This window comes from Oryzias melastigma, linkage group LG18 (assembly GCF_002922805.2).
Source record: "Oryzias melastigma strain HK-1 linkage group LG18, ASM292280v2, whole genome shotgun sequence".
NCBI lineage: Eukaryota > Metazoa > Chordata > Actinopteri > Beloniformes > Adrianichthyidae > Oryzias > Oryzias melastigma.
In genome coordinates, this window is record NC_050529.1 from 12,161,023 (window position 1) to 12,188,920 (window position 27,898).

A 27,898-nucleotide genomic window follows, 5' to 3' on the forward strand; every position below is an offset into this window, starting at 1 on the left:
AAAAAAACGTCACTAAATCTGGTATTTCTAAATATACACATAAATGTGAATTCACCTTTGAACAAATTTATTAGCTGCTTCCTCCTAACCTTAGACAGCCGGATGCTGAATATTAAGCATTATTATTAAGGTGTGTGGGAACAACTGAAATAAATCCATATTTGCGGTAAAGACTCCAGGATTTTGTCTCTTAAATGCAGATCTCTTTTATTTTGAAGTCTGTTTCCTCACTGGATCTTTTCTTTAAAAAGAAACTTTCCATATATATATATATATATATATATATATTTGTTAACTCTGCTAGTTTGGGGGTTTCAAAGTAGCCAAAATAAAACTTCTTTTTAGAATCTAGTGATAAATTAAATGTAAAATATGTATCAACTGTCGCATGGACTGGTACTGGGTCTCAGCCCGGGGGTTGGGGAACACTACATGATTTAAACAACAAAAAAATTAAACAATCTTTTTAAATTTTTTATACTTGAATACCTTATCTACATTTAAGATGCACTAACATGAGTCGGTGTGAAAATAATTGACACTGTTCTTGATATTAGGAGAGCTTTCGATGTTAGTTTTTTTTTTTCCTTACATGTCTTGTGAAAGGGAGGACCACATGTGCCCGATGAAGGCTGCAGGCAGTGAGCAGCACCGCTGAAGTTACGCTATAATACATCATTCTATTATCCGGACACCAAGAGAAACTGAATAAAAACCAATTCAGAGCTGCTTTAATGTTGTAATGCACAGTTTACTTTTCGATCATGTCACTGACATTATAAAATGTGTCTTATGGTATTTACCTCACTTAATAAACCTAAAAATGTTCTCAATCAACATTGCACCTTATGTATACAGTCGGTTGTTCATATTGACCTTGAACTGATTGGTAAATGGAGCTCAAAAATCTGTCTAAATGTTGTAGTACGACTTTGGTAAACTATGAAGCCTAATTGGCTTGATGGATTGTTGGAGCAATTTGGGTATAACGAACAAAAAAGGGAGAGTTTTGTTTTGTATTTTATGTGTTACAAATAAACAACATTGAGTTATTGTCAAAGTTTGACCTGTTTGTTGTGTTGCTCTCTATGGAAAAGCTGATTATTGCTGAGAAAAGAGGCAAACATGAAGAACACAGTTTGAAAAAAATAAACTTCCCATCAATCCTTTCTCCTGCCTCTTGGACCGTCTAGACATTCTGGGTAGTGTAGTCTTATCATATTCTAGTGTTTTGATGTACTCAAAATTCAGTGCGTCTTATTTCCAAAGAATACAGTACATAGAAACTTCAGATCATTTTTTGTCCACTTTAAATTGTACTTTGGGTAACTAAAAAAGCTGCATCAGTGTTTATCCAGGTGCCTAAAAACCGTTTCTGTAGCAAATGATCTGCTGCAGAAAGATCTGATAAAACCAAAGGGATATAAGTCCAGTTTTACTTAAAAACGTGTGGGTTCAGTTTCTTCGTCTGCTGGACACAACTGCTGAATTTTAATAACTTTCCGAGTGTAGTGTAGATACAACATGAATACAGTAAAAATATCAACCAAATTGCAAACTCGACTTTCCTGGGTCACTTGTATGACTATAATCAATTCATATCAACCATGGAGAGGTCAAGAAAATAAAAACCATACATCAGCTGCAGACCCTCGAATCACTTTTTTCGGAGACGTTTTCATCTCATGTCTCACCTCACAAAGCTAATCAAAGAGGATCTGAGAGGAGTACCCATCGTCATGACAACACGACCAATACCTAGAAGTCATCTGAAATGAGCGAGCCGAGATGAACTGGAGATTAGACAAACAGTGAGCGAGGGTGAAGGCGAAGGTCATCATCGTTCAAACAAAATGTCTCCTTTGGTAAAAGAGAACATTCAACAACTAAATCCTAAGACGGGTTAAATGTCAACTGTGTGCACTTGAACAAATGATCCCCGTGTCGCTTTCTGTCCACTTTGGTAGAGTTGTATAAAGACGTGGATTCATAACTGCATTACATCCTGCAGAAAAGTCTTATTCATAAATTCATTCATTTATGGCTCATGGTGCAAAATTGTAACATCAAGATTGAGGTGAAAGGAAATAAAAATCCTTGTAAAAAGAATGACTAATTGAATTTTGTTTAATGAAGCAAGTTAGATATAAATAAATGTACAAAGATTAAAAAAGTGAGAGTGGAAACAAACCAACCGTTAATGGAGGTCAATGTAAAGACAAAGTATCAACGCAGCAGATCTTTTAAATCTAAAGAGCAGAGGTGCACACTAGATTTCTCTGAGGAAGGATGAATTAACAGTAGCCTGGAACTATTAAATTAATCAGTAATTAAACATGTTTGTCTGGTTGCTGCAAGTCAGTAAGACACACTGGTAGAAAGGGATTTATATATTTTACAGGGTGTGTTTGGAATACGTTCACGAAACTCAACAGAAAAAAAAAATGTAATACTGATAGAAGATGCTTTTTGAAAGCTGTGAAAGTTAAATTCAGGGAAAATTAACTCATTTCCATTTTCTACTTGGGCTCCTTTCAATTTCAGAGCACAAAAGAGCTTTTCACGAGACAAAATTAATTTAACCAATGAAAACAAATTAGTAGCGATGTATAAAGGCTGAGGGAGAAGAGTGACTGAGCTGACCCTGCAGCAGCCCAGCTCACTTTCAGCGTTTGCACGAGTTCATTTCTTTCAAAGCGCTGCTTTTCAATTACCTCTGAAAGTAAACCTCAGTTTATGTGCAGACTTCTTACAAACAAAAGGCTTTAAAAATATTAACTGTACCCTCATAACCCTCCTCAGATACCACACACGACTATCATTTGACTAAAGCAATCCAGAACTTAGAAGCAGGGCTGACTGCAGTCTGACCTGAAACTTGGAGCCGTACTTAGTAAAAGCAGATCTGTGAGGGTTCTCAGCATGGACTCTCCACCTGCATGCATGACTGGATCAGCTGCCACAGCCCAGAGAAAAGGAAGCTTAGTTTACACGTACAGGGACTCCTGCACTGGGTCTTTACAGGAGTAGACAGCTGTTGTCAAATCATGTTTAAAATCTCTTGTTGAGCCCTTACAGCAGTTATTCTCAACCCTGCTCTTCATGCTGCCTTCTTCTTATGTTTTCGTTCCCCGCCAGGTCTCAGCGGAACACGACGAGTTTTAAATTTGCAGCAAAACATGCAGGACGGTGGGCAGGAGTGTCAGCGTTCCTACTATACTTATGCGATGACTCATTTTATGAATATACAGCCGAGATGACTAAGTCCTCTAACTAATGCATTATTAATAGTGTGTAAAACAGAAAACACCAATTAAAGGCCATGCTGTTCTGGTTAATATACTTTCATTCAAGCATTAATTATCTGTTAGGTAAATCAAACAAAAGCTTTGAAATATGGATTTTTTTCCGGAAAAAATAAACTGCATCCACTGCAGCCTGGTATATATCAAAAATGTTGGTGTTTGTTACAGTCAAAAATATATTTCTGATAAGCTCCTGATAAATTAAAAAAAAAAAAAAAACATCATGATGTCACTTCTAAAGCCTTTGTTACATGCACACCTACAGAGGTTGACCCATACGGGTGCAGCAGGTTTCTAGGTTGTCTGGACCTATGAAGGGTTATAGAAAGGGAGCACAGATGTGTCTTGGTGTTCCTTTAAGGCTTGTGTGGCCAAGTTAAGGGATATCAGGGAAATGGAATGTACGACTGTGTGTGATTAATGTATTGTGAAGTTTTTGTAAGGATAATTAAGGTACACTCAAGTGATGCTGATGTACAATGTCCTTACAGACCCAAGTCGTTAGCATGGTGTGTGCACTGGTCCCCTACTGCCCTTAAGCAAATGATGCACTATGAGGACTTTGATATTTTGTCCTGAACAGGTTTAACTATTTTCACGAGCAGAGAGCCCATATTCACCCATAAGGCCAGTTGAGTCTAAGGCAGCAGTGAATAAGTGATCCATGCTATTTATTACCATGACTAACAGAGGTAAAGGTGAAGCCACTGTAGCCAGAATGGGTTTGACAAACAGAGACTTATACAATTTGTAAAATATCAACTAAAAATATTGCCTATCATTTTTAAGAAAAAAAGAGACACTTTTGATAAACATGTTTGCAACACAGATTTTAAAAATAAAATCATTATTTCCAATAAGCTTTTCATTCATAAAGAATAATACATTTTTTGTTTACCCAATACGAAATAATGTATTTTTTTAATTTTATTTATTATTACGACTCCTGACGCATGTCAGCTGAAACGGTGCAGCCGTTTGATCAGTGGGAACGATTTCCGTCAGTTGTCTCAACAGTCTTTTTGTTATTCAGCCTTTCGTCTGCATTTGAAGAGTTCAGTGGCAGTTTTGCTCACACTGCCTTCTCCTGTCATTCTTCTAAACGCTCCGCTCTGGGATGCACTTTCTGCTTTAAAACGTGTCGCCGGTTCTGAAGGAAACTTTAACCAACAGGCTCATCTACCCGTGCTGACTTTACACAAGAGTCTGCTGCACAGAAACAGCTTAACTGAACTATATTTACCATTCAACTGGCAATTAATGATAAAATTCAGTTCATAAAAACAAATATTTCATGGCAAATGACTCATCTGCTGCTTCGTTGTGGATTGAAAGTGAAAACGATAAAATATTTTCAGGTTTTCTAAGCTAATGTCCATCACTCTCTTTTGAGGCCTTGAGCAGCACTGAACATAAATTCTTATTTTTAAAGGATGAAAATTCAGAGGTTTGTAAAAATAACATTTTATAATTCATCAGTCTTTTGTATTGCCTTAGCAGTAGACATTTTTTTCGACATTTTATCAACCAGCAAAACAGAAAAATCCACCTAGATGGGAGGTTAGTGTAATATCCATACACATTCACACTGGACAAGCAGGGAGGGGCTTTATTTTTTTTTATTTTTACTGTTAACTAGTGCATGTCCGAGGCGAAGTAAATCAAATCTTTCAAATCCTGCTCCAGAACGTTTATTTTGCAGCTCTATTCTGATACATGACAGTCTTGGTAACTTGCTATGAGTGTTTTTTGCCGTATAGCCCGAAGACGGGTTTACAAAGACTTTCATTAGAAGTGGTCGCTTGAACACGTTTCCGAGGTCGTTGTGAACGCAGCTTGAGCAATAAAACTGTTGTGTTCCGTAAACTTTCGTACCTCAAATTCCTCTGCGATCTTGGGTCCATCCAGGAACAGCCTGGTACTGAGACAATCCACAGGCCCGAAGTTTGCTAAAAGAAAAAGATGAAAGCGATTTTCTCTTATTTGTTGTTTACTGTGCGACTTGTAAAACATAGTAAACTTGAAGACAGATTTGCTTAACACTCAACTCACCACACAGATCTGTGAAATCAACAGAAACTTCCTTGTGAACAGTAATTGAAAGCAGAAGTGTAATTAGAAATGTCTGCAGAGATTAGGTTCATGGCCGCGTGCATTCTTCACCGCAGGAGCAAAGAAACGACTATGCGCTAATTAAACACCCTCACACGGGGGCAACAGCAGTTTACGGCAGCCACTGCCTTCCTTTTCAAAGCAGTAATAAAGCTCAGGTTAATCCATGCGCTGAGTGTCTGCTGGAAGAATTCCTCTGGGAGCTTCAGTTCTGGATCTCCAGCATCAGTCGTGTCTCGCTCTACTCCTACCTTCAAACTCCAATGGGATGACCAATTTCTCCTTTTTTAACCTCCTTACAGTAAATTGCTGATTCTGTTTACATGCACAACAAAAATCTGATCATTGGATTTGTCAAATTATCCATGTGATCAATTAAAACCACATAAATGGATTAAGAGAAAGATGATTAACACGTTTTGATTTCTTCTCAATTTAATGTATTCCTCTTATTTAATTACTAAAAAAAAAAAATTAAGTATATAAAAAGGACACTGTCTTGGTCATACCCACAGTCCAAACAATAAGATTAAGTTAATTACTTGTAAACATTTTCTCTTCACAAGGTGTAAGCAGGAGCACCTAGCATGTTTTGCATGCTGATAAACGTTAAATTAAAAGTCATAGCTGCTATAAACATAAATATTCCTGCTTCAAGTCTCCATGGACACACGACTCCAGAAGAATTCTGATCACGGACTGGAAACCAGAATTTTTGCTTAACAAACAAATAGGATCTGATTGTTGAATTTTCACACTTTAATGGTCTTGAAAGCAGAATGTGACCAGGGCAAACCATAGACTGTATATGAAAACTGGACTGAGAGACCCCTCCCAACAGGAAGTACATGCTGGCTCCAAAAAGGCCAAAATCCCAGACTTCTTTTTTCATAATATTTTTTGTGTAGTTCCAGTTATTCAAGTTATAAACTGGCCAATAAGATGCCTCAATTAAAGTACGGGGTCCTACATCGAACATTTGAATGACATATTCAAAAATTGCGTATGAACTGAGTTCATTTCGTTGGAGCTGAAAGTAAATAATTTTCTACCGATGATGTCACACTCACTCAGTCCAGTTCTCTTGTACAGACAATGGGGTAAACCTTTTGTTAGCTGTGCTCCAGCTCACCTGTAAACTCCTTGAACTCTTGGAAGACTTTAGGATACATGGCTGCTGACATCACATCCTCAGGGGTGATGTCATCACCGTGCGCCTCTCGAAGTCCTGCTTCCAGAGCCTTGAAATCCATTGACGGCAGAGAAGCACCGGGGCGACCTTCGATACGGGGGAGGGACTTCAGCACCTGGAATGGAGAGGATAAAAAGAGAAAATGATCAGCAACTTCACTGTTTGTCTATACTCTACGAAAACATTTTTTTTTTGCTCTTTTAAGAAAAAACGTTTCTAGCAGTCCTCTAGAAAGCAAAGACAGAACTTTTTTTTTTGTTTTACTCAGGAATTGTGGTGTCATTTGTGAGAGATTTAAAGGGAATGATCAACTGAAGAAGTGTCTCTTTCTGTCAATCTATACACCCTAGAAACCCAGTTTGCTCTGAATTCTCATAGCAACCATTCCTCCTCAGTGATAATAACCACACAGGGAAAATCCAGTGGCGTCGCTTCAAAGTCATGTGACTTGCTGCAGCTGGGATGCTGGTGGAGTTTGAAAGACTGAACCTAACAGTTGTTCTTGGAGGAAATGAAGGAAAAGTCTCTGATCTTGTGGAGGACGTGCAGCCCTCAAGGCAGATAACCAGAAGAAAAGAGCTGTGAAATCACTGAGGAACAAGACCAGAAATGAAGAGACTTTGACATGAAACAAACCTTTTTCCCATTCATCCACCAAATCATGTTTTTTTGTTTTTCAGTTGTGGATTCGTCAACATATAAGGCAGAGAAATTTTCTCACATCATTCATAATTGTGTGTCCTTCTGCCTTTCTGTTAACATAAAATAAATGATGTAGAAACTATTTTTCACCTACAACTGTTATTTAGTCAAGATTATCTTCTAAAGTGGCATTAGAAGAAGAATACTACTTCTACGGTCAAGGCCTTAAATGTGTTACAACAGAGTAAATGTACACTTTAAAAGAATGTAACTGTTAACATTTTAAGCTCAAGAGTGTGAATGCAGAATAACCTCTGCTGCTTTGTGTGTGACCCACTTTAATTGTTTCCATTTCTTTCTCATACTTTTCTTGTTAAAGAAGGTCGCATTTACCTAAAGAGTCTGATGATCACAGTGGACACACAGGGTACGTCTACAATGCAACGCTGCGTTTCCAGTGCAGGAAGCTGCATGGCATTATGGAAATATGCAGATAAGAGAGCTGCTGCAAAGCCATTAGTCACACAGTTTGTTTTTTGGGAGAGCTCCTTTAGAGACGGTCAACCTGTTCCTTAAAACCTCCTCCTCGGAGGCGCCTCGCTTTTTAAATACCAGCCCCGATGAAAATTGGGTTTTTAAAGTGTTTTCGTGGCATTTTTGGAATGATGGAAGAAAATTCAGCTTTATTTTCATTTCTGAGTTTTTTTTTTCCATTCTGATGCATCCACTTGCAGACAAATAGATTCATGTACGTCTTTAATTTCCTCATCCGAGCTGGTATCTAATTGCTCGCCATTTTTTGTTGGTTGAGGGTGTGAGGGCTTTAAGCTATTGGGAATGTGTGCAAACAGAGCTCTCAATTATGGGTGACAGGAAATGGGGCGGGGTTGTTGTACCGCTCACAACTCAGAGGCAAATTTCTAATGAGCTACTGCCGCTCTGCCGAAACTATGTCCTAGAAAACGACGCAGGTTTATTGATTTTGGCTAAAATCAACATAATAATAATTAAAAATACAGTGGGAACACTTTACAATAAATCAAAAGATGATCGGAGGTGAAACTTGTTTACATTTTTACAGTTTAGAGGTAAAAAAAACCCACAATCAAATCAATCTCCACTTTAAATGATCCAAAATCAAATTCATGTCTTGATTTTTCTGTACACCTTGTAAAACCTTAACTTTCTTCAGTTTCTATCACTTTTTAAATGTTCATGCAGCGAGTCATTATGATGTCTTTTACAGTAGAAAAACGATGAGCTGTTTTCCAGTCACTTTTGCAGAAATAGTAAAGCTTTATTTGTTGTTATTTGGATGTTATCTCTTTTCTTGAAAATATCCAATCCAGAAATTGATATTTTTTAATATCACTTATCTTCTTGGGGGGAAAAAAGCTTTTATTTTATTAAAAATGAAATAATTTATTATTATTTTAGCGCTAAAGTATTTAGACTCACATTTTACTTTTTTGGGCTTTTTTTTGGATTATTTAGGGAGGTTGGATCTCCATCAGCTTATATATGGAAGATACGTTTGCATAAGCAAAAAAAACTTTGTATTCTGTTTCCTGCTTTCTAAGTAAGAAGCTTGATGGCACATGGAGGCAACAGAGATACTTGGAGAGGAGACATTTTCATAACCAAAACATTAGGTTTTAAAATGGAAATTGAAAAAAATATTAATATTTAATATTTTAATCAAATCATTTCAGTATTTTAACACTGATGGGGATCCCAAGAAATGATCAATTTCCTGTTTCTACTCTTCTCTTAAACCAGGGGGAGTTTTTATACTTCTGTGAACATCAGGTAAATGTATTCTATGCACAACATATATGATAAATGTTTGAATTAATCCTTCTTTAAAGTGATTAAAACAAATGTTTAATATTTCCTAAATTGAAATTCTTTTGCAACATCTGAAAAATGCTGCTGAAGTAAGAAAACTTTGGATTTCGTGCATATAAAAGAATAAATTTGACTGTAAAAAGGGTCTGAATGAATTCTTTGAGCTTGCAGATATTTGAATATGTGTAGCAAAACATCAGATGGAGGATTGGAGAGAACCTCTGGGAGAAGGTAATGTGTGCAGTATTTATTCCTAACACAGTTTCATGCAGGAGTCAGGGTCGGCCCAGAGTTTTGAAATATCAGGAAATACTTGGAAAGTATTCTTGCATCATCAGGTGATCATCTTTCACCCATTAAAAAGCGCCCGACATCTATTTAACCGGAGAGACTCCTGAGTCTTTGGATAGTTTGCATCAAAACTGGGAAATGACAACGTCGGTCTCCCAAGCCAAGTGACAAACATTTGATCATCTCAGAGTTTGGCGTCAGTGAGGAGGAGTCGACTTCACTGAGGTAAACAAAGAAAAAGTAACCAGATGACTGCACAAACAAGATGATTGACAGTTTTAAAATGCCACAACTTCCAAGTGAACAGCATGAGATAAAGTTGAAGTTGACAGAAAAAAAAAAAAAAAAAAACGGATGGATCTGGTTATTAAAACATTTCCAGAAATGTTCCATTTGGAATAATCCAACTACAGGAAGCTGCAGGGAGAGACAGAACAGGTGACCTTTGCAAAGATCAGCGGCTTTCTCCTGCAGGATGTTCCACAGTGTAAACTCTGAAGGTGGAAGACCACCGGATCAGCTCTGGAGGAAAGTCTAGTTTCTTCTTTTTGTGGATGTCAAAACGTCACATCTGTCAAACAGTTGTTGGAACAGTCTGACGCATTTTGTCTTTATTCTTGTGTTCGTGCGGCTCTGAAGAAGACTTCAAGCTGCGCTCTGATGTGCCTCCACCTTAACATTGTAGGCATGACGAAAGGCGAGAAATGTGAAAAAAGCGAAAGAACTGAGGAGCGATTGTTTTTGTGTCAGAGACTCAACTGTCAGGTGTAACCACCAGTGTGACAGAGATGTTTGGAGGATATCAGTGCTTTTGTTCCTTTACCACATGCTTTCTGAAGGTCAAATGAAAGCAAAAGCTTTCTTTAAACTCAAGTTTAAAAAAAATGTAATTAAAAAGTGATGCTAAAAATACAAAGCCAGAAGGAATAGAAAAATAAAAATCAGGTCAAGCTCCAGTACCTTGGACCGGAAGGGCTCGGGGAAGCCTCCATGCGGAATCCCAACATGCCCCTGCAGGAACTCCACCACAGACTGGGGGAAGGACAGCTCGTCGGCTTTGTCCTCCACTTCCTGCCTGGTCAAGCTGTTCTGCACCATGAACTGTGCCAGGTCACCAACAATCTTTGAAGATGGAGTCACCTGAGAAAGGACAAAAGATCCATAATTAGATTACTTCAGCTGTTTGTTGTCATTCTTTTGCTGCAGCAACATAAATCAAAGAGGAATCATGTTTACTCCAAAGAATCATCATAAAGTTGTTTACAATGTTCTTCAATGTGTTAAGAGCTCGCTCAAGACATGCCTTTGATTACAAACATCACCATAAAGCTTTCAAGGTCTCTTGTTGTCTTTGTCATAACTGCTCTTATGGATATATGTGCAAAAAATGAGTCAACCTGTAAGGTGCACACAGGTAGTTAAAGCAACATTTTTGGATCGTAGAACAGTCAAAGAGCAAAAATGTTCATGTTAATTTGTTTCATGGTCATGCTGAGAGCGAATCGTCACAATGGACTGATACTAGCGCACGTTTGCCACCTACAGTTGGAAGAGGTTTGATGTTAAATGTCGTGAGTCTTGCTCCAGGTTTTTTATTCAACAGCTCTCATATATAAGAATTACTTGGTGTCATATAATTCCAGCATAAGCCACAATTATTCATTTTTCTTCCCATGATTAATTTTAACGGTTGGCATTTCTGTGAATTACAGGGATACCATCCATACATCTCTATCAAATTCAAGTTCCTGATTGGTTAAAGTTCAACCTGGTTTAACTTGCAAAGCGCATTTTGTACATGAAGCCTTAAAAATATATAAAAATACTGTCTTTCTATAATAATAAAAGAAGCATTATTTTTAATTACCTAATTTACTTATTTCTCAGCAACTGTCTGATTACATTGGTGCCAGTTTGTGACTCATTTGGTCTTTTTATCCACCAAAAATGCGCTTTAGTAATACACTAGTCCACAGTACGCCTGCCTCAAGGCAGAGGGCGCTGGTGAGCTCAGAGAATGTGACACCGCAGTTAAAGAATAACAGAGTTAGTGGTAGCAAGTCAAGTGCACTCGTCCCGATATTTTTAAATATTGTTTAGCATCATTTTCTAAATGCAGGTGTCTAAAGAAAAGGAAGACTTCTCCAAAAAGGTTACTCATGTCTTTATTCAGAGGGAGTGCTGGATCGATTTCATTTATAAGTAAAAGTCAATATTAATTTCTCTTTTTTTCTATGCTCCAGTTCGTAAACTGAATAAAAATGTTGAAATTAAATTATAAACAGCACACTTTAAATGTCAATCAAATGTTGAATCAGCTGCTCTGTAGGGTTCACATGTTTGTAAATCTGACTCATGATGTCAGGGCCTCAACCAGCCGTGAACCTTACCGCTCGCCACCAATTTGCATCGACTTTTCATTAAGAGCGGCCACTTGAACGCACGTTGCCGAGGGTGGTGTGAACATAGCTTAAGATGCGCCCAAAAACCTGTAGCACTCATACCGGTGCAAGTGACCGAGGCTTAAAGTAGTGAAAATTAATAAAACTCGTCATATTTATTGAATCGTTTTATTCAGGAAAATTAATCTAGAAAGGAGCTGAGTCTGTTTGAAATATTTCACTTTAGTTGGTCGGTCTATGATGAATCCGACCACACACGAAGGCTCAGTAAAAACGGATGGACCAAGAGGAAAAGAGGCTGCAAAAACATCTATTAAAATCACACGTGTTCTTCCTTTCATCATTTATAATGGCATACCATTATGCTAATAGAGCTCCCTATTAGCATAATGGTGATAAGTGGAGCCTTTTTAAATGAACAGGACACTGATGCAATTGAAGACATTACTCTTGTATTGTAACGCTTGAAAAAAACAAAAAATTCTTAAGGCTCTGTGTTGACCTCCCTCTGGTAATTGGACCGTTAAATTAAGAAAGGATTTAATTAGCGTGACCCATGGACTTGGACCCATAAACAGCTCAGAATCCTGCAGGTTTTTACCTAACAGCAGGGAGCACATGAGCAGAAATACTAGATATGAAGCCAAACAGCCTCTGGGTGTGTTATGTGTGAGACTAATGACTTCATGAATCTGTTAAAGCACGCCGATCCACAGAGATAGGTCACTTTTTTCTCCACAGCGTTCCTGAGGCCTCGCTTAAGCCACAGAAAAAGACTCATTTGCACATGCAGACTAAACTTATGAAACATTAATCCAGTCTTATTTGTTTCCTCTCAGTTTCAGGGCTCAGTTGACTTCAGGCTGACCTGTGTCACAGGAGAGAGCCGCACAAACAAGCAGCTGTGACTTTGCATCTTTAATTGCAAAACAAGAAAAACAAACTTGGCAAAAAATATATAAAAATGTCTGCATTTTACATGCCTGCTCGTTTGTTTTAATGGATCACATGACCAAGGTGACTCAGAAGGACCAGTCGGGGTGGAAACGTGAATGCCTTTAATTTTTTAACAGCTAAAACAAAACTTGCAATTAATATTAAGTGTTTTGTAAACATTTGTTTTTTCTGCATAAAAAAAACATAGCTACTTAGTTTCCCACCTTGATGGGTTCTTGTTTTGTCACACTGATTTTTCAGGCTCTTATGCGTTAATCAAACAGCTACTCTTAATGTTTTTTAGAAACGTAGCTGATTGCATTAATAAATATCTGAGATTCATACCTACTGGTATGAATTGGGCTGATTAGAAGCTAGTTTTTCCTCTGTGGTTTCTGCTATCTGAGCTGAATATGACATCAACAAGCCCTGACCTTTACAGAATGGAGCAAACAGGTAGGAAAATGAAAACCAGAGGGAAGACAAACATGAAGACTTGATGGTGATCTATGACAACACACCAGTTTCTACGTCAACATTTAAAGATAAATGATGAATAAAAACGTATTCAGGCTATATGTTTGTTTCTGCAGCTGCTTTTTAAGGGTACATCAGGTGTGTCTTGCAGTTCCCTCGTGGTTCATGCACCACCTCAAAGGACGCCATGAAACTGGAACGCACCATTGTTCTGTGCGGTAAGTGTATTCTGAAGTATTTTTACGCCTACTGTAAGTTACACAGATTTACCCTATATCGTCCTGCTTTGTTCTTAAACTCAGGTAGCTGGCCAAGTGTATATTTGAGACAACTGTCTGTCAGTGCACTTTGGTGTCCCACAGGTTTACCTCAATATTTTTTATATAAATTAAGTGATAAAATGCATTTTAAAACAAGAAATGTGCCTTATAGCACACAAAAATAGTCTGAAAAGGTGTAGAGGTCATTATTATATTTATATTTACTAGGGATTTTAACTTTTTTTATTCAATTAGTGCCATTTGAACAAATATAAATCAGTTATATTTGTTTTCAAAAAGGGCCAACAATTTTCATCAGGCTAAACAAATCATTGAATGAGGTGTGCTGGAACAGAGGAGCAGGTAAAAGGTGAGGAGACGCTGACAAAACACCAGCAATCAGGCTGTGATTTTTCTTAAAGATCCAACACAGATTTCTCCGTGCGTGTCCTCGGTCACAGACTGATCCCAGAGTCTTAACAACATTCCTGCTGTTTGATGAGGAGCTGCAGTTTTTAGCCGAGATCAAAGATCTCACCAGGGTTCCTCACGTTTCCCGTCTTTCATCTGACAGTCATTTGGTTCTTAAGAGTTTGAGAGGTTGGGAAACGAGTCCACTCCAGTACAAAATGTTAACTAGAATTAGTAATAATAATAGTAATTAATAGATATGCTAGAAACAGAAATTTTAAAGATAATTTCTTTATAAAAATGTAGATTTGTTTTTAATCCTAGCCTGCCCCGAGCGAAACATGGAACGCACGCCTCCCCTGAGGAGTTCCTGCGCTCCTCTGAGGGTTTTTGCTTGTTAGATTTGAAAAAAAAAAAAAAAAAGCTTTTGGTTGACGGGAATAATGGTGTTCTTCCCGTTCCCACCTCCTGTCGCAAAACCTGGCGCTCGGTTTGAATAGAAGATAATGAGAGATTTCTTTTACAGAATGACTGTTTACAGAAAAGCTTTAGAGGTTTGAATGGGGTGTTAAAATCCCTGGAGAGGCCATTAAGTTGGTGCGGCAGCTGAACAAAAGCTCACAGTGAGGCTAAATAAAACACAGGAAAGCAGCACGTTGTTCGGTCCTGGTTGGCCTTTTTTTTTCCTGATGGTTTTCCTCAAATCGTTTTCCTCTTAATCCACAGCAACATCAAGAGCCCTGATACTTGCTGATTCGTCCATCTTCCCTCAGCGTCACCCCGAATGCCCCAAACTCAAAAGCAATTTGATTTATTTTTAGACAAGTTCCAATATATTTTAGACGTGCACGAATTGTGCAGACAGATGTATTAAAAGGCATCCATCAATTTAAAAACAATCAACCACAAGGGATAAAACCAGCACTTATCCAGGACCCGTTTGGTCTCAAACAGGTACACAAAAATACTTCAACACCTGAAGATCTGCTGGATATCCTGCAGTAAACTTAAGTGGTCTTATCAGACAGTTTAGAAAGAAAAGCATTCCAGACACAAATTAGACGACCACAAAAAGCCCGGGGAAAGTAAGCTGCTCCTAAAGTGCATATAGTGTAAAATGTGGCGGGAAACTGCTGATTCGGGACTTTTCATCCTCCACTTCTGTTGATATAAGCACAAAACGGTACCCTAATGAACATCTTTAGAACAGATGCTGGGAGAAAGGTTGTCCTGTTGAAGATCTGTGCCTTAAAGTGGACAAACTAAAACAAATAGACTGCTTCCACTAGGACACAGAAAAAAAGAGAATTTTGACTGGTTATATTTACTATCCAACTACACTGATAAGCCTCCTCAGTTGATCAGGTTTTTCTACGAAACAGTTTCTTGACTGCTGATAAGAAAAATGAATGAATTCACCAACTCGGTGTCCGTCCTTTGGGAGGTGTGACTAATAGGAGTTTAACTTTTTACATTTTCAGTCTGGTTTCAAGGATCTTTTAAATATCTTATGATTTTTACACATTAAAGAGATATTTTTACTTTTATTAAAGTTCAAAAGCATTTTTTAGCACACTTGTTGGGATGGGTGCAGCAAAAGCTGGTCAATATGGCCAAAAAACAATCTTTCTCGTGTATAAATGTGGAAATCTAATCCTTTCAGTTGTGATTTTATTTTGTTTAACGGAAAATTGAAGTCAGGAGTTGTCACCCACAGCCAAAAAAAAACATCCCTCTAATCCAAACTAAAGCCTCCTTTACAGACCTATTTCAATGAAAATAGTGTTTTTAACATGTTCTTGTGACTTTTGTCTGAGGATGGAAGGCTTAAGTTAAAAAAGTTAGGATTAAAACTGCATTTCTGGGTATTTCTTTATTCAAATTGTTGTGAATCTGGAGCAGACGAAAGTGTGCAGTCGGAAAACAAGCTTTTTTATGTAGCTGAAATATGCTAGGTGGGCCACAAGTGTGAATAAATGAATAAACTTAATTTATATAGCACTTTATTCCTCCTTTCAGTGTACCAAAGGGCTTCACAATGAAAGAAAGAAGTTAGAAAAAAGTATGGGCTCAAAATAAGGCCATAAAGATTCACAACAGCAACTTCATGTTTGCCTATAAATCAAGTTTCATCATATCGCAAAATATATTTGCCCAAAAAATGTAGGTTTGTATATGTGTAAAAAGGGAACTGCATGCCTGTATAAAACATTATGTGAAATACTTTTTTTTCCAGAGGGTTTTTTTTTTGTTTTGCAGTTTCGAATTATGATCCCGTTTTTATGATTGGACGGCGACAAATCAAACTGTCCAATCAAATGGCTTCCTGCTGTCCGCCACAGACTTTAAGGTGGATTTCAGTGCTAAACGAGAAGAATGTACAGTGTTCCATTTTTTAGCTGCGCTTTGTTACGTCGATTGCGTTGTTATGCTTAAATAAAGTGGCTATAGTCGGAATCTCCTTTAAAATTCTTGCCGTGGCCTACTGGCTAAAACAATTGTTCTTAGATTTATTTTGCGGTATGATTAAACTTGATTTATGAGCGAACATGCAGTTGTGAACATTTATAGCCTTATTTTGAGCAAGCTCCCTGCTCCACTTCATTCTGATTCATCCACTCGCAGACGACTAGATCCATGAAGACCTTTGTTTTCCTGGTCTGAGTTGGCATCTGGCTCCAAGCTGAAAGGCTAAATATCTCCAATATTGCTCGTTATTTGTGTTTCACTGATAATGTTAGGTGGGGGATGTAAGGTAGTGGGAGATAGTGTAAACAGAGAACTCTCAGCAACAGGGAAGGCGGTTGCTCCCCGTTAACAGTGCTGCCCACAACTCAGAGACGAATTTACGAAGAATTACTGCTGCTCTGCAGAAACTATGTCCTTGAAACTAACGGGTTTTTAGATTTTGACAAAAATGGCGTAATTGTACCGTAATTAAAAGACCACTGGGAATGCTTTGAAAATAGATCAAAAGATGATTGGAGTGAGTTTTTAGTGTCCAGACAGGGAAAGGACCAAACCATCTCAGCATGAATGCACTCACAGCAACAAAAAACTTTATAAGGTAGATTGAACACTATTTCATGATATAATAAAACAATTTATATATATGTATATATATATATTTTACAATACAGACTCAAAATCTTTTTATTAGTATCAAAATCCACTTGGAATTTTAACCGTTTGATCCATATTCAGGCCGCGACCCGGCTGCTCTGCCACATCCAGCAGACCAGACAGTCTTTCCTCTCAACACTACAGTTCCTCCACAGTCTGCACATCTCCTTCCTCCATTAATGTACAGCCCCCTCTAATTGGACATGCATGACTCCACACGCTCTCTGGCAGCAGAAATCTGGTACAGCGGCACGTGTGAGGGGAGTTTTTCCAGAGTGAGAGCCTTGCAGTTTGTGTTGTGTGTGCCTGGTTGCTGTCGTGCATTGTGTACTTCGCTCAAATTTGCTTCAAAACGCGACTCTATGGAAGCCCAGCCTCCTCTAATGGCAAAAAGATTATATCATCCAGAGGAGCGAGTGCGTGAATGTGTGCGAGCGGGAACCGGCGCGCCGCACACACGCAATAATGCAGGGCCTGCCAAGGCAGCAGCAAAGTGAAGAATGGTACCTGTCAGGACAGGAGGAGACAGCAGAGGAGTGATAATAAGGAGCTCGAAGAAAGGGAGGAGGAGGAGAGAAATGATAAAAAGATTAGAGATACGTGAAGGAAGTCTAATCGAAAGGAGAGAAGGTAGGAGGGATTGACAGGGAGAGCGGTGAGAGACGGGGGGATGGAGGGAGTGACAGTCAGAGAAAGGAATAAAGGGATGGACAGGTTAGGAAGGCGAGGAGAGAAAGAGGTAGAAAAGAGCTGTCGACACCTGCAGCCCCACAGGCGATACAAGCCGCGCTCCAACTATGAGAACGCGAGCACTTTGAGCGAGTGGAGGGTGAATAAATACGTGCCTGTAATTGTAATAAAGTTTGAGAAAGTGAGGACGGATCCGACATAGAGACGCAAGCCTAACAGGAATAAAGCTCGTGTTGTGACAGATTCGGCTGGCAAGGTGGGAAAACTCGGGGAAAGCGGCAAAACGAGCAAAAGATGGAAAGCACAGAAGAGATGAAGCGAGGAAAGGAAAATATTAGTTTCAAGTCGAAGCCAATTAATCTGAAACTTTCCTCAAATTCACTGGATGTTGCAGCATCTGAGGTGACAAGACTAAAAACACCACCTCCAGGCTTTTCTGTCACTTTAGCAAATGTCTTCAGTTATTCAATCATTTTAAATAAATAGTTGTATTAAAATAGACTGGAACTCCTTCAAGATGATGGTTGGAGAACGCCTTTTAATTTGGGAGTAAAGCTAAAGATTGAAGTAAAAAAAAATTCTGGTTACTAGCTGGTGCACACCAGTTAGTAACCAGAAAAAAAAAGTTTTTTTTTTTTTAACTTACATTTTTAGAAAAGAAAAATAGTTTAATTTAGAATTTAGTTAATATCTGTTGTGAATTAGATAGTAACCAGAAAAAAAACGTTTTTTTTACTTTAATTTTTAGAAAAAATAAGAATAAAATTACCTTAATTTAGAATTTAGTTACTATCTGTTGTGCATCAGATAGTAACCAGAAAAAAAAATAAGTTTTTACTTCAATTTTAGGAAAACAAACTTTTTTTCACTTTGATGTCACTTTAGGGGCTCCGTAAAGTTAATCTGTTTTACATTTTTTTGTACATAGAGCTTGGAGCTTGAAAACTATCTTAAAACTCGTGAAGTGACGTGTGAAAGTGAGAGTTTTGAACCCAAAACTTACATGCGTTTATATAGACTTTTTATTGCAAACTGATGTATTTCCAATGTAAATGTAGCTTAACAGTTGGTTACAAAAAACTTTTTTCCTATCCATTCTCACAACTCCACTGGTTCGTTTTACACCAATGGTCACAAATTCAGTACAGGTTTGTGGGACAGTTGGTACTGAGCTGCAGAGGAGAAAAAAAAAAGCAAAACACAACCCATGTCTTTACATTTGAGTTATAATCTGATTCTAAAAAGATGTTTTTATTTGGAAAACTACTGGATTCAGCCCACCACATGACTCATTCTCGGCACACGTCAAAAATCTTTCTGCTACTTTCTTCAAACGGCTGCACCGATCGCTAAATGGAAACACTCAGGCATAATTAACAAAAAAACGAATGCATTTGAAAGTTTCTTTTTGGACAACAGAGCCAGTGAAGAAACAGAAGAGCTTTTGATTTCAAAATAAATCTGCATTTAACAAAACCAGGAGTCTTTAATCCAAAAATTGATTTATTGTGACTTTTGTTCTCAGACATCCATAATAATAATGCAGACTATTCAGTAAATGTCTGTCTAATATTATGAGGATGCTGCTAAAAAAGTTGCACCAACGGTGGATTCAAGTTTATTATATTCAGAAAATTCCATTTTTAGTTGCATTAATCCATTGCACCTAAAAGTTGGATGCGGCTGAAGCTGCTGTTCAGTTTTTTAGCTTCCACTTTTATAGTTATAGGTTTAGTTGTTTAATTTATGTCACATTTTTATTCCTACATACAATCAAGTATTTAACGAGCTGCAGCTATTTAACAGAGGATGAAGATAAACTTTACCCTCAAAAGTTAAGGGAAACTTGTTTGGCCTTAAACAGGTCCTAGGCCAATGTCTTAGACAATTTTTCAACAATATATGACTATACCCCTATTTTTACTGTAAAAGAAGAAAATAGTATGAATAACATTTAGTGCATAAAGTCTGTAGCACAATAATAAACCTTTTCCCTCAGAAAATTTATCAAATTTCATGCTCAGAATGAGAAAAAACCCTCAAGACATCTCGATAGCATCAGCTCTGCTGCAGCTTATCTATATTTCAAGATTACATACATTAAAAACCCTAAATGAATGTTGGACTTTAAGCTCGACTTCTGCTTCTTTGATCAATAAATGCCCCACGGACACGAACAGATCTCTCACATTTCCATATCCGTCTCTTTTCTAGCCTGTCAAACACCCACAGTCCCTGATAATCTTCATGCAAACTTCATGACTGCTGCAAGAACAGACCTGAAAACTTTTTCTCAAAGAAGATAAAATAAAAAACTCATACAGCTAAAAATTATGTTTTTTTATTTGTATTTTTTTTGTTTGTTTTTAGTTTTAAAAATTAGATCAATGGATAGATATTTTAAGTCCCCTCACCTTTAACTAGTCCACGTTGATAGTCTTATTCACATCACAAAGTAAAACTGTATCAAGAATATAAAGTCAATGTTTTAAACCATTTTAAATGTTCACATTTTTGTATTTTATGATAGAGGATTGATTTTCTCGGTGCCCTAGCATCCACCTTGAGAATTCAAATTCACAACTGAGTCAAAAATACACTATTCCCCCCTTATTTGCTGGGGTTGGGGGCCGGAGACATCTGCGAATACGCTGAATCCACGAATACAGATCATCTTCTTCAGCACATTCGTGAGCGGAGATGCACCTCAGTACAGCAGCACCTCCTTTGGACAAAACATTTTTATACAAGTGTCTTGAGTTGTCTGAGTTTTTGCAACGAACCTGAAGAATCAAATGACTTAAAAAAAATCTGCGAACACGTGAAACCGCGAATAAAGAAGCGTGAATAAGCGGGGAAGCACTGTAGTAAAAATTAAACTCAAAAGTCTCTATGTTTAACACTCAGCATTAAACTCCTCATGTCATATCTTACTAGTTTGACTCAATTTAGTATAATCTTTAACGGAAAAAACATTTATGAATGTTCTATTAAATAACTGGAAATATATTTAGGCTCAAATAGGTTTAAGGGGGATAGGAGGGGGAACAACCCCTTTAACACCTAAGCTGTTGCCGGCGACGGCAAAATACCTAATTACCTTAACAATTAGATATTAACACACTTCAGAATCCGCTGGAATTACATTAATTGCATCAACGGTTGAGGACTTACAGTAGTTCAAAGATTCAACACGGAAGCTACAATTCAGTTGTTAAAGGGTTAAACAATCCGGAAATAGTTCCCAAGCGCCGCTCACTGCAGAGAGCAAATTTTCCCCACTCAGATGTGTGTTAGCTTCTTGGACATCATTTTTTAAAGAAAAAGACCAACTTTTTTTCCGGTCAGAATTAAGAGATTATGTCAATTTCATGAAAAAAATAAACTTCCCAAAATGAGATATCACTTCCGAGGAATCTCTGATCATCAAGTGTTGAACTTCAAGGGGAAAAAAAAAACCCTCTTAATGAGAAAGTTACAGTCGTGAAGGTGCACCAATTGACCAGTGTTCCTCGCTGCAGTCTCCACACTTTAAGAGTGTGTGTTTAATAGATCATGACGGGGAGAATATACATTGGATCTTCAGCATACAGCGGCGCGGCGTGTCCCCTTTGTGTCTGGATCTGCCGAGCAGTCTCCCTTCCAATTATCGACAAGCTGACAGTGTGAGAGACGCAGCCATTGTCAGGGTAGCAGCACACAACAGAGAGCATAGCAGGACCCGCAGGCACATTGAGCCAACATTGGCTTGTGCACTGAAGCCTGCTGAGTCTTAATTGAATTGATAGAGAACATAGGAAAAGGGCTGGGGAGGTTGGGGTGAGAGTTGATGAGGGAAACAGAAATGGGGGGACAGAAAATTGGGCGAGTGGACCAGAAATGGAAAACTGAGAGGAAGACACAGGAGGAATAATAAACAAAAGGAGACATTCTAGAAGGTGTCAGAATGAGGAATCCATAGGACCAAGCGTACAACAGGGAAGAAATGAGGAAGACAGCTGAGGAAGAGATGTGTAAAGCTGTGAAGAAAGAATAGAAATAACAGCAATTCAAGTGTGAGCACAGCAGAGAAAAAAAGAATAAATGATTGAGGTGAGACGATAACTAATGAAAACACAGGAAACAATGAAGTTTAATGAGAAACGAGGAGGCACATTCTAGCTGTTTTAGGAAACTTGTCGAAAACATTTGTAACAGTCTCTTTTCACAACTACTCACCTACCTGTTTAAACTTTTAAAGACACACCACAGTGGGAATTGTGATTTTAAGAAGTGCTTATAGTAGCAACAGTCCAGTGTAAGCTAAAAATGGTTTCAAGAACCTGTATTCAGCTTATTCTTGAATGTGCATCACATGTTGTGAACGTACCAGAAGAAAGATATCAAGATGTCGGATTTCACTTCTTACTTTAATTCAATTTATTATAAATAATTAACATGTTAATATTTATTTACATAAATTAATTACACTTCGTGAGTCAACTGTATTCCGCTTCCCATTGGACTATCAGACTTCCATGGCGTGCGTTAATTTCTGATAATGCAGACTTCGTCAGGCATTATCTGACTTGTACCATGTTCATTTACAAAAGAAATAAGTATAAAAGCAACTTTTTTGTACTTTGTTGTTGCCCATAGTTTCTTTATGTGTGCATCATAGACATATATAGTGCATCCACACCCAGCAGCCAATCAGAATTGAGTATTCACTTGGACCATGGTATGAGTCCATCTTAACCCTTGTGCTATCCTCATTCAAAGTGGGGTCATCTGGACCCCATACGAAAGCACGAGGGTTTCTCCTTTGAAAATAGATAATCAAGTTGGAATGAGTTTTTAGCATCAGTGTAGGCATTGTTTTTAACTACCTTTAGTCTTCAACAGTTTAAACAATTATTGTAATTCCAGTGGATTCTAAAACAAGGAAAAGCAGCCTTGCACTGACATGAAACAATATACAGTAGTGAAGTGTTTACACAATCAGAGTCGATCTTTTTCTAAAGAGCAGCTTTTCCCTGCGACAGAATCAGCTGATTCATATCGATCGCGTAATCACTTCGCTCGTCAAAGTAGCGACAGCTCCGGCGTTAGAGAGTAAGACATGAACCCCCAGTGGCAGCTCCAGACAACAGACACAGAGAAGCAGAAGATAACCTGATAAAAGGCCCTCTGTTTGCCATGTTCAAGTCCGACTAAAGATGAGGTAAAGCTGCAAAGAAGGTGTGCAACTAGACAAACTCCCCACAGAGGCTGAGAACGGCAGGCCAGGTCAAACAAAGTGTGGAGTTTCAGCAGCACAGAGCAGGAGGAGGAGGGGGCGGACTTAATGTAGGATTAGTGGGCTCAGCCGAGCCAAGAAAGAGGGGAAGTTAGCAGATGAAGTCAATGTTCTGCCAACAGGGGGATCTCAAAAAACACCAGAGCACTGCTTTACAACCATCGTAGATCTGAACATCACTACAGTATCAGAATCCCCCCGCTGAAACTTTTTACTTAATAAATATAAAGCAGTACACCTTGTCCAGGCTCTTAGGTGGTATATTTTAATTTAAAATGAATTATAGTCAAAGGAAAAAGTGTAGAACCTGCAGATTCAACAGCATCATCAACTTTTGCTATTAAAAGTCAACAAAAATTTGCAGCGTTCTGGGCGGAAATTCAAAATAATTGTAGTCTCACCTTAATGAGGTCTCCCAGTAGTTTGTTAGCTTCAACATAAGCCTTCTTCACCTCCTTGAACTTATTTCCCAGCCCCATACTGTGAGCCTGCAATAAAAGGAGTGAGCAGTAAATACACTTCTTTTATGAGTCCCCATCAGGGAAAGGCAAAGAATTCTGGCCAAAATACTGGTCTATAATGGGCATGGTGGGGATCCAAAGCTTTTAAATTCACTCTTGTATTTTCTGTTAACTCTAATTTGTAACATATTTCAGCTCAATACTCGCTGGTATAAAAATTGTCCTTTTCCGATTTATCGTTTGGATTGGCACTTGGAAAATGATCCCTGAGACTTTTCAGAGCAGCCCGTGACCACTCCAGATAGACTCTAAATCTACCAGAGAGAACATATTTTTCGCATCTTCAGACTCTACAGTCAACAAAGCTGCAAATATCTTATAAAACACTGAGCTAATATTGAGAGATTCACAGATCAGCAAGTATCCCTCTGCTCTTAAGAGGCTGAAAATGACCATTTTGTGGAACGGAATTGGATTTTAAAAGCTAATTAAATCAAATCCAGCCCGACAGCAGCCAGTACCTGGAAGTGGAGGTTGGTGTATTGTCCTCCGGGGATCTCGTTCTCGTAGACGTCAGCGTTGCCAGATTTCATGGTGGCGGTGCAGTCAAAGGGAGCGTACAGGCCTCTGGTCACCTCCCAGTATTCGCTGTAGTCAAACACCTTCTCCAGAGCGATACCTGCAGAACAACATTGCCTCACACTTACAATCACAGACTTGAATTTACCCCTGAAAAATATTTGAAGTGTCCAGTAAACAAAATACAGTTGCCTCCCTATCCCAAAAATCTGTGAAGTTATAGAAGTAGACGACATCCAACTCAACTGTTACAATTCACTTCACTTTAAGGGATTCACGAAAACACAAAATACAATGTTTTTAACCAGTGATGAGAGGCAAAAAACTGCTTCTGGAGTTAAAAGCATGTTTCAGACTGGAAAAAGTCTCCAAAGTGGTTGAGCGCACCAACTTTTCTTGGCAGAGAAAGAAGGCTCCTGCAAAATTAATGTGAAATTAATGTGCATGTAGCTGCGGCGAAAATTCAGCTGTCTGCCAAGGCGGTGGGTAATTGGCCCATTTGCTTCATAGCTTTCATTTATGCTTCCAGTGTAAAATTATAGCTCAGTTCACACGGGGGAGGAGGGACACCGTGATCGGTGTCAGGAAGCGGGCTTTGTTAAACACACTCCACCTGAACAACTTTAATTTAGAGGATAAAACACGGGCATCTACATTTTGAACAAATAATCGTCCAGGGGAGAAACACTAATATTAAACTGCAGATAAAGGCGAAGCAGTCAATAATTATTGCCTCGATTTTAACAAAAAATTCTAATAAAAAGCTTTATTGAAGGATTGATTTTAAATCATCATAAAAAGTTGGAATAAATTTGAAAGATTTTGATGCAAAACAACAGATTTTAATTTAATATTTTAATCAACTGTTAAATAAAAAGGCAAATAAATGTCTTTTGAATTGCTTCAGGTTATTTTGATCAAATATCATTTAGTTTAAAAGATCAACCAAAGATACTAAAGATGTTTTTAATTACACATTTTTGATGCTTGCATGATTAAACCTGAACTATTTAAAGACATGACAGTGGAGAGGCTGACAGTGCATCTTCACCTGCCTCTGACAGCTTTATCTGCCTCTATAAAACCAACGTCTTTGTGTGCATTTCTGTTTTGTTGCTTCACCCTAATCGACCGCATTGTTGAGCATCAATTAAATCCATGCATGATGCATGAGGAAAGGCAGCAAACGTGGACAAAAAACACACTACAGCTGCTTTTATAGTGCATCATCATTCAGCCGCAGTGCCTGAATATGCATCGGAAATGCCCAGAAATGAGCGCTCACCGAGTAAACGAGCATGTTAAATGACTGATGGAACAAGAAGTGCACTGCAGTTTGCACTATTTTAAGGGATAAGATGATGTGAAAGAAAAGGGAGGGGCAAAAAAAGTGGATTATCCGTGGAAATTGTTGCTAATTGTGTTGTCATCAAGTGAAGAAGAAAGCAGAGGTTGCATGTGAAGCGCGAGGGAGACACTGCACAGCACTGATTACCGGTTTGAAGCAGAGATGGGAGAAGAAGGGAGTGTGGGAGTGAAAGAAAGATGTAAACAGACTGAGGTCAGGATGGAATGAAAGTATCCAAGTGAGAGCTAAACAACAGTGTGGAGATGGGCAGATGGAGCGACCTACAAGCAGCGAGGCGCCACAAGGTGATCAGGAGGAGAGTAGAAGTTTGTATGCAGGTTGGGTTGTAATGTAAAAACAAATAACAGCAAAAAAACATCAAGCAGCTTAGTTTTAGGAAAAAATCCCTTCCACTTGAGCAGTGAGCTTATGCTTGTTTCATTTTCTTGACATAAAAACTCCAAAAGCAGAATTGTCTCCTGTCTGAGATGAAATAAAAAGAGTCTTTCTGCTTCGTCACTCCTGAAGTCTTGACTTTAGCTGCGGGTTAAACCTGCGGACGAGGTTCCCCTCTTGGAGCAGGAGTCACTCGTCACAGTCGAAGCACGTTCCAAACAGCTCTGTTGCTGTGTGGCTTTATAGACTCTTAGAGGAACGTCTCCCCCTCCATGATGGATTTTTCAGCATGATTGTTAAATATTTCTGCAGAGACAACAAGGCTACAAAGAAGCCATTCAGTCTTAAGGACACCCACAGGGACTAACACCACCAGGCACTCTTGTTTACTGCTATCCTGTGCTTGATAACAAAATAGTTGCTGCACTGGAAAAAATTGATAAGACACCACGGTGTCTGTCTGGCCAATCAGCCATTTAAAATTAGATAAGGCAAAACGATTTTTGGGGTAGGTAAGTGTTAAAAGGAAGATTCGGTTTTTACTTTGCAGCTGTGGTGTAGAGACACACTGAAGGTCATGCCGCTACAGCATTAAAGCAAACTATAGCTCTGTTGGCGCACGACTTAAGAAAATGCTTTTATCACAGCTATAGAAGTGAAATTACATCAAAGAGAAAGGAGCATAGAAATGCTTTTCAGTGCTGTTTAAAAAGAGTGTAGTGTTTTTCAGGTGATTTCAAAGAAAAAGGCTCTCGAGTACGTCTGCTCTGACCGTCACTGCGTAAAAGCTCAAAACCTTTGGCACCGGAAACCAGCAAAGTCTGGTGCCAATTACTTACAAGGTGCTTTTACTCCAGAACTGTTTGGTGCAGAACATTGACTGTATATGAGAACTGGACTGACGTCATCCATAGAAAGTGTCTTACTTCCGGCTCAAACCAAATGAAGTCACAATTTTTTGCTTTTCGGACGTTGTCGGTGAGCAGGGATTGGACCGAGTTGGTCTGAGGTAAAGTTTACACCATTTCTGCCAATCAGAAATATTAGCTTGGACAGCCGGACCCCTACCACTGTCAATTAAGCGTTTCAAAGGTAACACGTACTTTGATTGAAGCATCTGATTGGTCAGTTTCTACCTTGAATAACTCACTACAGAAAAAAATATGGATTAGCAAGAACTTGAAAGGTAGCAGAGTAAGAACGGTTTCTGATAAATACAATGACTGAGTAATTTATGTTTATATCTCAAAAGGAGTCAAAATAGAGTTTGGCTTCTTGGAACCAGCAGGTACTTCCTGTTTGGAAGTGGGAGAGGTCATTCAGTCCAGTTATCATTCACTTGTATCAACTTCAGAATTTGATACAAACCAGAAAAGATAAAATGCTGCAGTTCCATCAATAAACCACTAGAGGCAGGTTGCAGACGGGAACAATTCCCTATTGACCCCCATGTGAAAAAAAAAAAAAAAAATCAAACCCTTCAACGAAAAAATGTAACATATAGGGATCTTTTCAATGTACACTGGTCCTTTGCTACATTGAATTCCAGTTCACATTTTGTTTTTATGAAAGTTTGAACTTTGGGAGATTAAATGAGAAAAAGGTCAAAATCGTCATTTCGATTTGAGAAAAGTGTTTAGCCTAAATTGTGGGGTTTTACAGTCCTAAAACATCTATAATTCTACGTCACATATTTCACTTGTTTTTGGTTATTTATAGAAAGTAACTACTGCGATAAATGAGGGAACACTGTATATGACTGTTTCCTCTTAATTACACCAGTGTAGTGCTGGTGTTTATCAGTCCATTTATTGTAGTTCAGGTTTGTGGAGGTTTAAAGGCGTGGCTTATTGATTGGCAGGTAAGTGGACCCATAAATGAGTCTAACAAAATGTATTTTGTGCCTCCTAACTTTGGAAATGATGGGCAGAGCAAACTTCAGAGCAGGCTAAAGCTATGTAGGGTGGAGGTCCTAAGCTTTTAAGGAAAAAAACAATAATGTTTTGTTAATTAATTGAAGTTGGCTATTATGCCTTGAAAGTTTCGATTTGAATAAACCCGTAATTATTTAATTATCTAACAGCCACAGAGCCCAGTTGGTTGTCGGTAAGCAGGTATTATATTCCCCACAAAAAATGATTAAATGG

General features: G+C 38.4%; 1 protein-coding gene across 3 annotated transcripts in view; it reads right to left on the bottom strand.

Moving 5' to 3' along the window:
- The window catches only part of LOC112156404 (pyruvate carboxylase, mitochondrial), a 299,032-nt gene that overhangs the window by 9,278 nt on the left and 261,856 nt on the right, over positions 1-27,898 (bottom strand). For all 3 annotated transcript variants that reach the window (XM_024288666.2, XM_024288667.2, XM_024288668.2), the window contains exons 20-24: positions 23,950-24,107; positions 23,369-23,455; positions 10,351-10,530; positions 6,550-6,724; positions 5,181-5,254 (exon numbers count right to left, since the gene is read on the bottom strand). In XM_024288666.2, the coding sequence (XP_024144434.1) occupies positions 5,181-5,254; positions 6,550-6,724; positions 10,351-10,530; positions 23,369-23,455; positions 23,950-24,107 (674 nt within the window). The remainder of the gene's footprint in view (positions 1-5,180; positions 5,255-6,549; positions 6,725-10,350; positions 10,531-23,368; positions 23,456-23,949; positions 24,108-27,898) is intronic.